General features: G+C 41.7%; 1 protein-coding gene across 1 annotated transcript in view; it reads left to right on the forward strand.

Annotated features, from left to right (window-relative positions):
• The first annotated feature begins 13,974 nt into the window (after positions 1-13,974).
• The window catches only part of Ak2 (Adenylate kinase 2), a 93,265-nt gene continuing 89,762 nt past the window's right edge, over positions 13,975-17,477 (forward strand). The window contains exons 1-2 of the mRNA XM_090385422.1: positions 13,975-14,066; positions 14,119-14,321. Of these exons, the coding sequence (XP_090241548.1) occupies positions 14,208-14,321 (114 nt within the window). The 5' untranslated portion in view covers positions 13,975-14,066; positions 14,119-14,207. The remainder of the gene's footprint in view (positions 14,067-14,118; positions 14,322-17,477) is intronic.

The following is a 17,477-nucleotide window of genomic DNA, read 5'->3' on the forward strand; positions in this document are numbered from 1 at the left end:
GTGATGTTCTTCCATACCTTACGATCCATGTCGTCAGTCCTAGCCTGGTTAAGGTCGAGATGTCGGCTCTTCAAGTCATATTCCACTTGCTTGGCCCACGTTTTCCTAGGCGCGGTCCGTTGGATGCTCCATTGGGTGGGTCGTTGTCTCCAAAGGAGTGTGGATGGTATTCTATTCGTGCCCATTCTACATACGTGGCCAAACCATCTAAGCCTTCGCTTCTGGATTTGGTCGGCAATGGTTGGTTGCTGTTGGCATCTGGCACGGATGGTATCATTAGTGATGCGGTCGCGAAGAGAGATGCCCAAGATCTGCCGCAGGCATCGCATTTGGAATACCTCAAGTCTGTTCAAATCTAACTTGAGACAAATCCATGTTTCCGATCCGTAAAGAAGAATGGGCAGGATCAAAGTCCGGAAGAGTCGGATTTTAGTCTTTGTGGAAATGTTGGTCCTCTTCCACAGACACCATTTGAGCGAGGCGAACGCAGTGGCCGCCTGTCCAATTCTGCTGTGGATTTCCATGGTGGATGCAACTTTCTTCTCCTGGACCAGCGACCCAAGGTATTTAAAGTCCTGCACTTGCTCGATCTGGACGCCTTCGAGATAGATGGTGGCTTGCGACCCCATCTGTTGTCAGGGCCTTTGTCTTATCAGCATTGATCTTCAAACCGTATGGCCGGGCAATGCGGGCAATGTCGTAGAGGATGTCCGTGGCTTCAGCGTCGTTACCGGCAATGATAGCACTATCATTGACAGAATCGCCTTTTCCCGTGCCAGGGCCCACTTTAATCGAAAGAAAGCTGACGCAATCCAAGTGAACCTTAACCGCACTTTGAGGAAAGGAAAGCCATTCTATGCTGCCCCACATGGTGGATTCAATCACATGCTTGATCCTCACGAATGGCTCAAATACATCGCCAGATTTTCAAATACAACCACAGTCCCATCTACAGTTGTCCAGCCTGACTATGAAAACCCTTCAGATGTCCTAGGGACTATCCAGATCACGGAACAGGAGCTCATACGTGCCATCAATTCCCTTCCCACAACAGCCACTGTTGGGGAGGATGGAATTCCACAATTTATGATCAAATGCTTAAGCACATTCATCATAGGCCCTCTTCTCTCGATCTACAACAGATGCCTCACTGAGCATTATTTTCCACCCCAGTGGAATAAATACAGAGTGTACCCCATCCCCAAAAACCAATTTGCCTCAAACGTCAGCCAGTTCAGACCCATATCAGTTGCCTCTTGTCTGTTAAAAACTCTTGAAAAGGCTTTGCTACCCACAATCACTCAACGAATCCTCCAGACGAAACCACCTGAAATCCATTATGCTATCGCAGGAAAATCATCAATCACTAACTTGGCAGCCACCACAGAACGCATTCTCTCAGCATTCGAACAAAGAGCTGAGCTAGCAACCACATACCTCGACATAAGCGCAGCCTTTGATGCCGTGTCGATTCCGGCCTTGCTCCTCCTACTTAAGGAGAATTTTCACATTCGAGGTGATATGCTGTGCTTTTTGGAATCACTTCTCAGTCACAGAATACTTATTCTCCATCGGCAGCAACATACCCTATCCTGCGACATTACTGCTGGAGTACCGCAGGGGGGTGTCCTGTCTGGTGTCCTGTTCACAGCCATCATCGTGCCCATTATTGCCTCAACGAATGGTCTCCTATGCTATGCCGATGACTTCAAACTGCTGACTCCAATTAACCCTGGCGACGACCCCGCCCAGCTTAGCAACAGGATCAATTCCCAACTTAAGGATCTAGAATTGTACCTGGCAAACTTCAATCTAAAAATCAACCCTCTGAAGTCTGCTCAGGTTATATTCTCCCTTAAATCCATGCCGACAGTACTCAACGTTTCACTCGCAGGGGTACGAATACCAAACGTACCCTCGCACACAGACCTTGGCGTTCTGTTCGACCAAAAGATGTCCTTTGTCCACCAGATCGACAAACTCAGTACCAGATTTTCTCGTCTACGGTGGATCTCAAAGCAGCAGCTGCTACACGTCCGACATCCTGCCACTGTTAAAAGGTTCATCACCTCCACCGTCTACCCTGCCATTCTCTATGGTGCAGAAATATGGGCCTCTGCTGCACATACAAACCTTAAGCGGGTGTACACTGCTGAATACTGGCTACTGAAATGGGCGAATAACAAGCTTCGGCTACCTCCCGCTACCACAACTACCATGATGGCACAAGCACTCGACATCCCGAGGTTGAAGTTCCTGATCTTGAAAAGAGGCTGGTCTTCACAGCCAAACTCATCTCAGGCCAAATATCATCTCCAAATATTTGGAATGCTTGCTCTTGGAGGATTCCACAGCCAAGCCTAAGGTCGGTACCAGCACTTGTGGCTCACCACAACAGGCTTGTACTCACCGAAAGATTTCTGCCCAAGCAGATGCTCGCTGCCCTCAACCGTGTGGACGCCGACATCGACACCATAATAAGTAAAAAGAAGGACAGACACAAGTTTATCAAAGCTCTTGAAACCTGAATCACTGCCAACTTGTATTTGTTTTTCTTTATTTGTGTTCAGCTCCTTGTTTTTATGATGTATTTGTATTTCTTTTTGCATTTGTAATCTGTATTTTGTAGCCTTTTGTATGTGTTCGCTATATTTTGTAGCCATTTGAATTTGTACTTATGTTATCTATATGTGAACCCCTGGCGCTCGTCGCCGTGATGGGATATTGTGCTGTAAATCTACTTCACAATAAAGATTTATTTATTTATTTATTTATCATCAACAAACATCAGGTCAGTCACATAGTGATCCTTGTCATATTGTATGCCCTGTCTGTTTCTGAATGCTTGCCTCATAATGGCGTCGACCACGATGTTGAAAAGCAACGGGGAGGCTACATCCCCTTGGCGGACTCCAGTTTGGATGGTAAATTCCTCAGATAAATCGTTCTGGATGCGCACCTGGCTGGTTAAACCGTTGTATGCAGTTTGGAGGAGTGTGATGACTCTTCGAGGTACATGTTCAACCTCTAGTAGTTTCCATAAGGCAGGCCGGTGGACACAGTCGAAAGCAGACTTAAAGTCAATGAAAACAATGACGGTTCGCTGTCCACACCGGATCCTCTCCTCCATCAGCTGACGAATGGCAAAGATTTGATCACAGCATCCTCGCCCGGGTCTAAATCCTGCCTGTTCTTCTCGACTGGTTTGCTCGCGATGTTTTTGCAGTCTTGACTGGATGATCTTCATAAAGACCTTTCCGATGATGGAAAGGAGACTGATGCCACGGTAGTTCTTGAAGTCCCGGTTATCACCTTTCTTGTGGATCGGTACGATAATGGCTTTCCTCCATGTTAGCGGAATTTGTTCAGTGCACCAGATGGTTTTGAGGAGTGAGTGTAGTCGGCGAAGCAGTACATCTCCCCCGGCTTTGATCGCTTCTGTGGTGACTTGGTCCACTCCTGGTGCCCTGCCATTCTTCAGGGATTGTATGGCTGCTTTCACTTCTTCTACTGTAGGCTCAACATCGACCATGGAGACCTCAGGGGGGTCGATCGAGAGTGCTGTTGCTGGCGGTCCCTGAGGTGGGTCGTGATTATACAAAGCTTTGAAGAATTCACTCCACCGTTGCAGGCGTTCGGATGGTGACCATTGCCTTATACAGAGGGACAATCATCTCCTTTTCCCTGCTAGCAAAATTCCTATATATCATGACAGAACCCCATGACCTGCCCTGGCAGCCTGTCTGCATTGCTCAGAAAACGTCATATCTGACTGCACAATTACTCCCAGGTCTTTTTAATTTTCTACCACCTTAAGTGTAGTACCACACAGTTGGTACGTTTCTCTGGGGTTACTTCTACCCATATGCAGTACTTTGCATTTGTCAAGGTCAAACTTCAGTTCCCACTTCTTAGACCATCTGCCCAAATTATCTAGATCCTGTTGCAGTAGCACACTGCCATTACTGTCATTAACAACCCTGCCAACCTTTGTATCATCTGCAAACTTCGACACTAAGCCTGATATATCTTCATCAATATCATTGATAAATATACAAAACAACAGTGGACCCAACACCGAACCCTGTGGGACTCCACTAATAACATTAGTCCACGAAGAGCAGCACCCATTAATTACCACCCTCTGGCTTCTCCCACTCAACCATCCTTTTATTCATTGTAGCAACTTACCCTTAATACCATTCTGCTCCAATTTGTACAATAGTCTTCCATGCGCAACAGTGTCAAAACTTTCCTGATTTCGCAACATGACTAGTAGAGACAGAAATGCAGGAAGAAAGTGTATGTGTGGCTCTGATAATTTGAAGAAAAAAAGAAAGACAGAAGAAATTACGGAAAAACAGAGGAACTCCCTCGCAAAAGTTAAACGTTTCAGAACTTCTAAGAGGGGTAGGGTACATCCTGACAACTCGAAATCATATAGCAATGTGGGGTCGGAAATGCTTTCCTGAAGGGGTGTTGTACACAGAAGCACCATAAAGAAAAGAGACCGTAAGTGAGAAATCGTTTTAATAATACATGAAAAGAAGCAAAAGGTACATGGATTAAAGTAAGTGTTCGAAGTTTCTTCCACGGGCTACAATGCACGCCTCACATCTCCGACGCATGGACATCCGAAAATTCTGGAATACTCCAGGCGAATTTCGAATTTCTTCGGCAGCTACTGCGATTCTTGCAACCAGCTCCTCAGCATTGTCAACAGGGCTGTCATAAACTAGCAATTTCATATGACCCCAGAAATAAAAATCAAGACATGATAGGTCGGGTGACCGAACAGGCCAACGCACGGGACCACCACGTCCGATCCACTGTTGACCAAATGTGACGTCCAGGTAGTTACGAACATCTCCGCTATAATGGGCAGGGGCTCCATCGTGTTGGAACCGCATTGTCTGTTGCGTCGATATAGAAATCTGTTCATCTCTCAAAAGTTGTGGCAATACTTGCTGCAGAAAGATCAAGTAGATAGGTCCGGTTAGACGACACGGTAACAGGTAAGGTCCGGTGAGGTGATCTCCCATAATACCGGCCCATACATTGACCGAAAATCGAATCTGTGCTGCACGACGTCGTATTGCATGCGGGTTCTCGACCGCCCAGATATGGTCGTCATGCGTGTTGAAAATTCCTTCCCTTGTGAAGGATGCCTCATCGGAAAACAACACTTCAGCAGGAAAAAAGGGATTTGTAGCACATTTTCCAAGGTACCACTGTGCGAAAGCAATACGAGGTGCATAATCCTCCCGTTGCTGTGTCTGGACACGCTGCACGTGAAACGGATGCATGTCTTGTTCTCGGAGAATCCTCCAGACGCTGCAATGGGAAACCCCGACTGCGTTTGCTAGACTTCGTGTACTCGTTCTTGGATTCCCCTGTACATGCTGCAGCACATTCTGTTCGACGGCTGGCGTCCGTGCTGTTCTTACCCTGTCCCTGTCAGCTCTTTCAAATGAACCTCTCTCAGCTAACCTCTGGTGCAGTCTTGCAAAGAAATTATGACTGGGAATACGCCTCGTCGGATATCGTTCCGCGTACAAACGCTGTGCGGCTGGCCCACTACAATTTGCAGCCCCGTACGCCAAATGCATATCGGCTAACTCTGCGTTCGTGTAATCATCCATCCCACTAACTTGGCGTTCTTGTGCGAATTTAAGATTCCCTGCACTAAAGCTCGGAATTTTCTATTCTGCCCATTGGTATATGATTTCGAGTTGTCAGGATGTACCCTACCCCTCTTAGAAGTTCTGAAACGTTGAACTGAAACACCCTGTATAAACCGCACAACGGTAGTTTCTTAGGTCTCATAGAATTACTTGCAAGATTTGCAAGATCGGTGCGTAGAATCAGCATCGCGTTCCTATTTATCTCATAGAATACAAGATGAACTGATTTCTGCTTTGGCTAAAAAAGTTAGAAAGGATATAATAAATACAGTTCGGAAAGCTAAGTATTTCACAATTTTTGCACTCCAGACGTAAGCCATCAAGAACAATTATCTGTTATTTTAAGATATGCTAATGTAGACAACTCTGAAAGTGATGTCAGTATACAAGAACGATTTATTTGTTTTGAAACAGTAAAAGACTCGACAGGAAAAGGGTTATCAGCCAAAATTGAAAGCATATTAGAAAAGGAGGAACTATATTTAGGGAACTGTCGAGGACAGGGGTACGATAACGGAGCTCATATGAGAGGTTTATATAAAGGCGTGCAAGCACTTATCCTGCAAAAGAATTCCAAAGCACAGTATATGCCCTGCAGAATTCATAATTGGAATTTAGTTCTTGGAGACATTTCAAAATCATCTTCTCTTGCAAATTCATTTTTTGGGACTTTACAAAGCACATATAATATTTTTGCAAGTTCTGTGATACGCTGGGATATATTAAAAGAGCATGTCAAACATCTTACTCCAAAACCACTGTCAGAAACGCGATGGGAATGTCGCCTCGAAAGTGTGAAATCTGTGAGATACCAAGTACCACAATTTTCTCTAGCTTTGAAATAACTTTATGAACATACCAGTGAGATGAAAACGAAATCCGAAATTCAATCAATCGAAAATAAACTTACTTCATTTGAATTTTTATTAGGTTTGGTCATTTGGTATGATATACTGAATGAAGTAAATATTGTGAGCAAGATATTTCAAAATTGAAATATAGATATCAATACTGCAAATTCACATTTAAAAGGCCTTTTAATTTTTTTTTGAATAGTATCGTGAATCGGGATTAAAATCTTCTTTAATAAGTGCAAAGGAAATAGCTGAAGAATTACAAGTGACATCTGAATTTATTATTATTATTATTATTAATATCCATATGATGCAAGGAAGCCTGTGGCTTATGCTGCACCAGGAAAAAAAAAAAAAAAAAAAGTTCCCGAGTAACCCTGAGACAGAGAGAGAGAGAGAGAGAGAGAGAGAGAGAGAGAGAGAGAGAGAGAGAGAGAGAGTCAAAAGTAGAAGGGAATCACCAAGAAAGAGAAGAATGATGATATCCAGCTCAGGACCCTGGGTGTGCCAAGCCCATACTCACCAGATGTGAGCCCTTAAGAATCAAAGAACTGGACGGAAAACAAAGCAATTTTGTTATGAAGGAACCGATCAGCCTATTTCATCAGGCGAAGAATATTTCAGAATTTTATATTTTCTAGTCGTAATCGATAGTGCGATTATTTCTTTTAAGAAAAGATTCGAAATTTATCACGAACATGAGACATCATATGGTTTTTATATAATTCGGATAATATTCAAAAACTGACTGAAAACGATCTTCTTAAATGTTGCAAAGACTTAAATGCGACCTTGCAGGACGATATTGATTGCATTGATTTATTTAATGAAATCAAAATTTGTCGTCGAGTTTTGCCTTCCAGGATCACAACTTTACAAATAATACAATATTTACTGAAAAATAATTTATTTGAATTGTATCCAAAATTTGTTACTGTTCTGAAAATTATATTAAATTTACCAATTACCCTCGCATCTGCAGAAAGATCTTTCTCAATATTGAAAATAATAAAAAATTACTTGAGATCTAGCATTAGTAAAGAATGATTTACCTCCTTAGCCATTTTATCTATCGAATCCTAAATAGCCAAAAAACTAAATTATGATGATATTATCAAGGAATTTGCTATAAAACATGTAAGAAAATTAAACAAAAATCGCATATTGTGATCTTATTCGATTAAGTCGCATACCAAATTGTATTTTATAAGTATATGAAGTAATTATTTTTATTATTTGATTTATTAAAGATTTTTTTGTGATTGAAATGTTAATTTTAATAGAATAATTTAATTATTTATCATTTTCATGTAATCCTTACGAAACCAATTTGTGCAATGTAATAAATATCAAAATGCAATAAATTATTTTGTTGTACGAAATTTGAATCAAGGCCCCGCAGGTCAACTTTGCACCGGGTCCCGGTTTTGTTCGGGCCGGCCCTGCTAAGAAGATCGGCCCTGGAAAGGTTGTGCAAGGCTTAAGGGGTACAATTTTTTTCGGCCTGGTCTGTACTTGTTAACAGGAGAGACTGCTTATACAGGGATGGGATACACTTAAATAGAAAGGGTGCAAGAATGTTTGCTGATGCTGTCGAGGCAGTGTTAGGTGGGTTGGAAAACTGCTAGATTGGGAGGGATACAAGGACTAATAGATTAACAGTAGCCACTGGCAGAGGTGAAAGTGATTCTTGCACTGCTTCTATTAGAATGAGCAGCAGCCTGTCAAAGAAGATGCAGGGTATTTCAGAGACTGCTGAGAATCATTTGGCCTGGATGCTCATTTCAAGAAGGATGTAGAGCTGCTGGAATGGGAACAGAGAAGGGCGACAAGATTAGTGAATGGAACAAAGGGGTGCTCTTACGAAGAAAGCCTTAAGTTTTGCAAATTACAGTGTCTCGAGACTAGGCACCAGCGAGGTGATCTGATAGAGGTGTATAAAGCCTTGAATGGTTTTAGCATGCTCAATGCTGATGGGATTCTTCCTCTTGCTCAAAAATAATCACCTGAGAGGGCATAAATTCAAATTGAGGAAAGACAGATGTAGGATACACGTGCGGAAGTTTGCCTTTAGCCAGTGGGTGGTTGGTTGGTGGAAGACACTTCGATCCCTTGTCGTGGAAGTTGATAGCCTAATAAAGTTTAAGGCTCAGCTGGACAGGTATTTTGTATGAACAGAGGGGTGAAGTGGAAGTGGTTATTTTTATTTATTTATTTATTTTATTTTATTTTTTTTTGGCTAGTGCTGCATAAGCTTGCTTTCTTGCATGCATTAAATGCCTCTACTAATGCTAATGCTAATGCTAATTGCGATACAAATAAACACATGGGTTGTGTAAAGGTAGCTAAAAACAGGAACAGTTGCATGCATACTTGGTGTACACCAATGCTAGGAGTTTGGTAAATAAATTTGATGCATTGGAAATATTGCTCAAAACATCAAAGGCAGATATTGTTGGGATTTCAGAGACGTGGTGTCACACAGATATAAGGAAGGCAGAAGTGGAATTTGGGAAGTACAATATGTACAGAAAGGATAGACAGTATAGGAAGTGAGGAAGGGTTAAGAAACACATAAAATCCAAGGAAGTGAAGCCAGTCGACATCGCCAGACAGTGCAGTGTTGAGTCACTTTGGTGTGACATAAGCATTGGGAGATCAAAACTGAGAGTAGGAGTGTGTTATAGGCCTAATCACACTAATGAGAATAATAAAAAACTGTACAGTGAAATAAAGTGGGCCAGTAAATCAGAGAGTCTTATAATGGGGGATTCTAATTTCCCAGATATTGACTGAAATTTGTGAGTAGGTCACTCACACCTACGAATGCTTTTGTGAATTTATTGGATGATTTTTTTCTACATCAGCATGTTCGGGAGGCAACTAGAGCGAGTAATACTCTTGATCTGATTATCAGTAGTGATTCTTCATGCATTAAGAAACTCCAGATAAAGGGACCACTAGGTAGCAATAATCACAGTGTGCAAAGTGGGATTTACTCAAAGAGGTAACTACCATCAGGGCTAAAGAGAAGGATTTTTGCTTTCGTAAAGGCAACCACGATGGTCTGAGACAGTATTTAAATTCTATACAGTGGGACCAACTGATGATGTTACCAAAAGCAAATTCAAAATTGGGAAGAATTCAAAGAATTCATTTTGGAACCTAATAGGCTTTACATACCAACTAAGAAATATTGTTCAAGGTTTAGGCCAAAATGGATGTCAGATGAACTAATGAGACAAATGGGAGAGAAGAAAAATGCCATGGATACATAAATTAATGGGTGATATGGAAATCTATGATAGATATAAGTTGTTCTGTAACCAAGTCACAAAGAAGATTAGGCAGGCAAAGGGAGATTATGAGAAATCCTTGGAAAAGGATTTAAGAAAAACAGAAAAGAGTTCTTTACCTATGTAAACTCTTGAAGGAAAGTGATGAATCAGATTTGTCCACTGGATATTGGTAGTTCAAGTACTGATGATCTTGCTGAGGTGGCAAACAAACTACACGAGTATTTTGCATCTATATTCATACATGAGGAGTTATTCAGGAAGAAGATTTCCCAGATGTGAAGTAAACTCTGGCAGTGAGCTAGATGAATTTCAAATAACAGAGAGGAAAGTGGAGGAGCAATTGTTGAGGTTAAACTTAAAAAAGGCACCCGGGGTCGATGGGATCTATTCAGTTATATTGAAGGATGCACCAAAGTAAGTAAGCAAAATCCTTAGTCATAATTATGACAGCTTGTTTGGACTCAGGGAAGGTACCCATAGACTGGAGATGTTCAAATGTGACCCCAATTCACAAAGGAGTATCAAAGGTTGAGATAAGTAATTATGGACTTGTAAGTTTAACTTGTGTTCCAGGAAAATTAATTAAGGCACTGTTAAAGAAGCACTGCAGGATCATCTAGACAAGAATTCAGTTATAGATCGGACAGAGCATGGTTTGTTAAGGGAAAGTCTTGCCTGACCAATTTGATTGGATACTATGATGCAGTCACAAAAGAACTGGATGCAGGGAATAACTTTTATATCATATATTTGGATCTTAGGAAGGCTTTTGATACTGTTGCACATGGAAGGCGGCTGCCCAAATTGGAGCAGTGTGGCATTGGAGGCAAATTGCTGCTATGGATAAAGTGATGGTTAAGGGGGAGAAGACAGAGAGTGGTAATCAATTGACACTGCTCATCGTGGACTAATGTTATTAATGGTGTCTCTCAGGGTTCAGTGTTGGGTCCATTGTTGTTTTCTGTATTTATAAATGGTATTGATGATGGTATATCAACTTTAATGTCCAAGTTTGGAGACGATACAAAGGTTGGCACGGTTGTTAAGGACAATACTGACAGTATGGTGCTCCTACAGGAACTGGAAATGTTGAGCAGATGGGTTCAGAGGTGGCAAATGAAGTTTAACCTTGACAAATGTAAAATACTACATATGGGAGCAACGTATCAACTCTGTGGTACTACACTGACAGTGGTGGAGAAGGAATAGGACCTGGGGTTTATTGTGCAGGCAGATGTGAAGTTCTCGGAGCAGTGCAGACGGGCGGCAAGATTAGCTCATGGTGTCTTGTCAATGAGATACAGGAATTTTTCTAGCACGGATAAGGAGGTAATTATTCCCTTGAATAAGGCAATAGTCAGGCCACACCTTGAGTACTGTGTACATGTCTGGAGGCCTCATTTCAAGATGGATGTAGAGCTGCTGGAACGAGTACAAAGAAGGGCAACATGATTATTGAATGGAACAAGGGGTTGCTCTTACGAAGAAAGACGTTTTTTTAAGTTTTGCAAATTACAGTGTCTGGACACTAGGCACCGCCGCGGTGATCTGATTGAGGTCTATAAAGATTTGAATGGTTTGAGCATGCTCAATGCTGATGGGATACTGCGTCTTGCTCAGAATAATCACATGAGAGGGCATAAATTCAAATTGAGGAAAGACAGATGTAGGATAGATGTGCGGAAATTTGAGTTTAGCTAGCGGGTAGTTGGTTGGTGGACAAGATTTCCATCCCTTGTTGTGGAAGTTGATAGCCTAAATAAATTTACGGCTCAGTTGGACAGGTATTTCGAACGAACGGAGGGGTGAAATGTGAGTGATTTTTTTTTTTTTTTTACTGATGCTGCATAAGCTTGCTTTTTTGGATAATATACCTCTACTAATTCTAATGCAATGGTAATTCTAAAGATATTAGACCACTTAGAAAGTCAGAACATAATGGCCGAACAGCAGAGAGGAATGCCAGCCTAGGAGAAAAGGATGAAAGGAGCAATCAACCATAGATGCCGCAATTATGGAGCAAGCCTACAAAAACACCGCAACCTGTAATCGAAATACATTGATTACCCAAGTTCTTCGGCTCCGTACCTCATAGCTGGCTAATAGAGACTCAGAAAATCTACAAGGTCAATCCGATAGTGACAAACGTCCTAGGAGCAACTATGGCGAAATCGAGTACCACCATTATGGTCGAGAACAACACAACCAGGCAAATTCCCATTAGACGAGGAATGTTTTATAAGATGCTCTAAGCCCCCTCTGGTTCTGTCTAGCACTTAACCCGCAATCCACCATGCTTAACGGCAGCAAATATGGATATAACCTCAAAGAAGGAAGAAAGAACCTTTACACCCTCACCCACTTAATGTACTTTAATGGCATCATGCTCTACGCGGCAAACGAAAAGCAACTCCAGGAACTACTCCGGGTCACCGAAGAATTCAGCAATGACATCAGGATGGAAATTAGTCTAGACAAATTTCAGACCCACTAACTGCACCAGAGAAATTAGTTGGCCGAGACTACCGGCTGCTTACTGTTAAAGAGTTCGAAAGCAAGACAGAAGGAGAGACTTAGAAATACCTAGTGATGATGCAGGCTCAACAGTTAGAGCACAAGGAAATCAACAAGTGCCTATCTGAAAAATATCATCAGAGACTCTGAAGCCTGCTGAAATCAAAATTGAACGGAGAGAACACAGTTAAAGCCACAAACACCAATCATCTCCAGTACTAACATAGCACAATTTGTTAACTAACATAGCAAATTTGATATAATTCACATTCGGGGTTATAGATTGGACTAACACCGTGCTAGAATATATCATGCGAATGACAAAGACAATGATGACAAGAGCCCCCAACACCACTGGAGGTCAGCAGTGGAGAGACTAACAGTAGCTCTGAAAAAAGGAGGAAAGGACCTGATAGACCTGATAGAGTAATAGAAAACAGCGATAATTTACCTGAAGGATTACTTCGAGAACAACACAGTACCACTCCACCAGTCCATAAGGAACATAGTTTAGTCGTATACCCTACTCAGCCTAAGCGAGGAAACTCCTCCCGCTTAGACGGTACTAGAAACGAAGTTAGAAAGATGGGCAAAGAAGACCCTTCATGGCAGATACTAGAATGATCTCCATCAAGATCACTTCGGTAACAATGCTTCCAATGCATGGCTCACAAGCGGGACGTTCTTCCCCGAGACTGAAGGGTTCATGCTGGCCATCCAAGACCAAGTAATCAACACCAGGAACTACAGGAAATACAACGAAAGAGCCCAGAATATCAGATGACTCATGTCAACGTTGCCACCTGATCTCAGAAATGATCGAGCACAACACCGCGGGGTGCAAGGTAATAACCAGACTGAGCACACTCATAGACACGATCAGGTTGCCAGGATAACATCAGAAGCTAGCGAGGAAATACCAGTTGAACAAAGAAAGTGTACCATACTACAAGGACGAACCCCATGGAGTACTAGAGACCCCAAGCCACAAGCTGTACTGGGACCGTGCCATAATAACGGGTAAGACCATCCCGCACTACAGACTGGACCTATCCCTTGTGGACAAGATGGAAAAGGCTACCTACCTGATTGACATAGCGGTGCCCAACACTAACAATGTCTAGAAAATCCATGAAGAAAAAATTAGGAAGTACGCGGACCTGAGAAATGAGATCAAGGAGATGTAGGTTATGCAAGAAGTATCAATCATCGTGTCAATCACCGGTATGGTATTAAAGACCCTACATAGCAGCCTAGCAGCAATAGGTCTCCCAGAGAACACCTACAAGGAACTCCAGAAAGTGACCATCCTGAACACCTGTAGGATAGTCAGAAATTTCCTCGACCGACAGTAACACCATACATTACAACCACCTTGTGTACTTGGTAGCAATACCCGTCATGGAGTGCAATCCCCCAATCAGGAGAAATAATATAAGGGCAACAACAACAACAACAACAACAACAACAATAATAATAATAATAATAATAATAATAAATACAGAAGAAACATAATTTTTGAAAATTTGTTTCATATTTTAATTAATTATTTAAAACGCACAATGTTAAGCAGGGAATTCTTGGACTATTATCTGGAGATTCAATTAATAAATTGTGTTATAGCTTTGCTATCGTTATCACTTTCGTGTAGTGACTTTCACTTATGTTTACGTTGTAATGTGGGTGTGTTTTCGTAAATAGCGGCTGGAGTAGTGGTTTCGTTAATAGCGGCTGGAGTAGTGGTTTCGTTAATAGCGGCTGGAGTAGTTTTCGAATGTTTGTTTTTTTTCGTAAACTTTTCACACTGTTCAGATATCATTTTGATTTGATTTAGTTGATTTTTTTTTTTTTATTTAATGGCACCTGTTCCTGCTGCCAGGCCACATGTGGAACCTTTCGATGAACCGGAGCACAAAACCGGAATTAATGCCGTTCTTTTAGGACCACCGGGTGCTGGAAAGGGGACACAGGTATTTCTTTTATTCTTTTCTTTTGTTCCTTTTTAATTTTTCTTTTTTTTTAATTTTGGCAATTTTTATTTGAAATATGGGTATAATGCTGGTTTATAATATGAAAACATATATTGATGAAGGTGTATCAGGCTTAATCTCTTAAGTTTGAAGAGGCGTATGGGCTTGGCTCACCCAGGTTTTTGATCTGGATATCATCATTCTTCTCCTTGGTGATTTCCTTCTACTCCTCTCTCTCTCTTTCACAGAAATTTTTTTTGCATACTAGTAGTAGTAGTAGTGGCATGCAGCATCAGCAAAAAAAAAAATCACAACATTCCCTCCAAATGCTTGTCCAGTTCCTTCTTAAATTTATTTAACCTATCAACTTCCACAACGACAGATGGAAGTTTGTTCCAGCAATTAACAACATGCTGGCCAAAGGCAAATTTCCGCACATCTATTCTACATCTGTCTTTTCTTAATTTGAATATATGCCCCCTTATGTTCGTAATCTGAACAAGTGGAAGGATCCCATCAGGGCACCTCCGTAGCCATGTGGGAAGGAGCAGTAGTGCGTAGCACACGCTTCTTGATTAGACCGGGGTTTGAGCCCATTACCACCAAATACGGAGGATGCAGAAAGGTCAGGGAATGACCACCGCATATCCCGGAGCAATATGGCCTTAGTTGCTAATGCTCCTGAAAACCAAATAACTAACTAACAATCCGGCGGAATTACTTAACAAGTACAGGTCACTGTTGAAAAAAAGCCGTGAATTAGAGTTGAATTTGAAAAGTCTGCAATTCTGCCGAGACACGATAGGAGGGAGTATATGATGAGAGCCCTGGCGATCAATTCGGCCCTGAAGGATTGTGCAAAGCTCAAGGCGTAGAATTTTTTTCAGCCTGGTCTGTACTTGTTAACAGGAGAGACTGCTTCTTCAGGGATGGGATACACTTAAATAGAAAGGGTGCAAGAATGTTTGCTGATGCTATCGAGGCAGTGTTAGGTGGGTCGGAAAACTGCTAGATTGGGGGGATACAAGGACTAATAGATTAACAGTAGGCACTGGCAGAGGTGAAAGTGATTCTTGCACTGCTTCTATTGGAATGAGCCGCAGCCTGGAAAATAAGATGCAGGATATTTCAGAGACTGCTGGGAATCATTGGGGTACAAATAAACACATAGGTTGTGTTAGGGTAGCTAAGAAAAAGAACAGGTGCATGTATACTTGCGTATACACCAATGCTAGGAGTTTAGTAAATAAATTTTATGAATTTGAGGTATTGCTCAAACATCAAAGGCAGATATTGTGGGGATTTCAGAGACGTGGTGTAACACAGATATAAGGAATGCAGAACTGGAATTTGGGGAGTACAATGTCTACAGAAAGGATAGACAGGATAGGAAGGGAGGAGGGGTTATGCTATTAGTTAAGAAATACATAAAATCCAAGAAAGTGAAGCCAGTCGACATTGCTGGACAGTGCAGTGTCGAGTCAGTTTGGTGTGACATAAGCATTGGGAGATCAAAATTAAGAGTAGGAGTGTGCTGTAGGCCTAATGACTCTGATGAGTATAATAAGAAACTGTACGGGGAAATAGAGTGGGCCAGTAAATCAGAGAGTCTTATAATGGGGGATTTTAATTTCCCAGATATTGACTGGAATTTGGGGGCTGGTCACTGACACACTAGCAAAGCTTTTGTGGATTTATTGGATGATTGTTTTCTACATCAGTATGTTCAGGAGGCAACTAGAGGGAGTAATACTCTAGATTTGATTATCAGTAGTGATTCTTCATGCATTAAGAATCTGCAGGTAAATGAACCACTAGGTGGCAGTGCTCACAGTGTGCTGAAGTGGGATTTACTCAAAGAGGTAACTACCATTAGGCGTAAAGGGAAGGGTTATTGCTTTCGTAAAGGCGACTACGAGGGACTGAGACAGTATTTAAATTCTATACAGTGGTACCAACTGATGATGTTACCAACAGCAAATTCAAAATGGGAAGCATTCAAAGAACGTATCTTGGAAGCTACTAGGCTTTACATACCAACTAAGAAATATTGTTTAAGGTTTAGGCCTAGGTGGATGTCAGATGAACTAATGAGACATATGGCAGAGAAGAAAAATGCATGGGATACATACAAATTAACACGTGACACAGAAGCCTATGATAGATACAAGTTGATCTGTAACCAAGTTACAAAGGAGGTTAGGCAGGCGAAGGCAGACTACAAGAAATCTTTGGCAAGGGATGCAAAGAAAAACAGCAAAGAGTTCTTTACTTATGTAAACTCTAGAAGGAAGGGGATGAATCAGATTGGTCCACTTGATATCGATGGGTCAACTGTTGATGATCCTGCTCAGGTAGCTAACAAACTGAATGAATATTTTGCATCGACATTCACACATGAGGAGTTATTCAGCGAGGGGGATGCCAGAGGTATATTCAACTCTGGCAGTATGCTAGAGAATCTTGTAATAACTGAGAGTAAAGTGGAGGAGAAATTGTTGAAGACAAATACAAGAAAGGCACCTGGGGTGGATGGGATCCATCCAGTTATATTAAAGGAAGCAGCAAAGGAAGTAAGCAAACCCTTAGCCATAATTATGAGAGCTTCCTTGGACTCAGGGGACGTACCTTTGGACTGGAGATGTGAAAATGTGACCCCAATTCACAAAGGAGGATCAAAGGGCGACACAAGTAATTATAGACCTGTTAGTTTAACTTCTGTTCCTGGAAAATTAATGGAGGCACTGGTTAAAGAAGCACTGCAGGATCATTTAGACAAGACTTCAGTTATAGCTCAGACACAGCATGATTTTGTTAAGGGGAAGTCTTGCCTGACCAATTTGATTGGATACTATGATGCAGTCACAAAAGAACTGGATGCAGGGAATAACTTTGATATTATATACTTGGATCTTAGAAAGGGTTTTGATACTGTTGCACATGGAAGACTGCTGCACAAATTGGAGTAGTGTGGCATTGGAGGCAAATTGCTGCTATGGATAAAGGGGTGGTTGAGGGGGAGAAGACAGAGAGTGGTAATCAATGGACACTGCTCATCATGGACTGATGTTATTAGTGGAGTCCCTCAGGGCTCAGTGTTGGGTCCATTATTGTTTTCTGTATTTATAAATGATATTGATGATGGTATATCAAGCT

This window comes from Mastigoproctus giganteus, chromosome 11 (assembly GCF_048544385.1).
Source record: "Mastigoproctus giganteus isolate SK-2022 chromosome 11, ASM4854438v1, whole genome shotgun sequence".
NCBI classification, from domain to species: Eukaryota; Metazoa; Arthropoda; class Arachnida; order Uropygi; family Thelyphonidae; genus Mastigoproctus; species Mastigoproctus giganteus.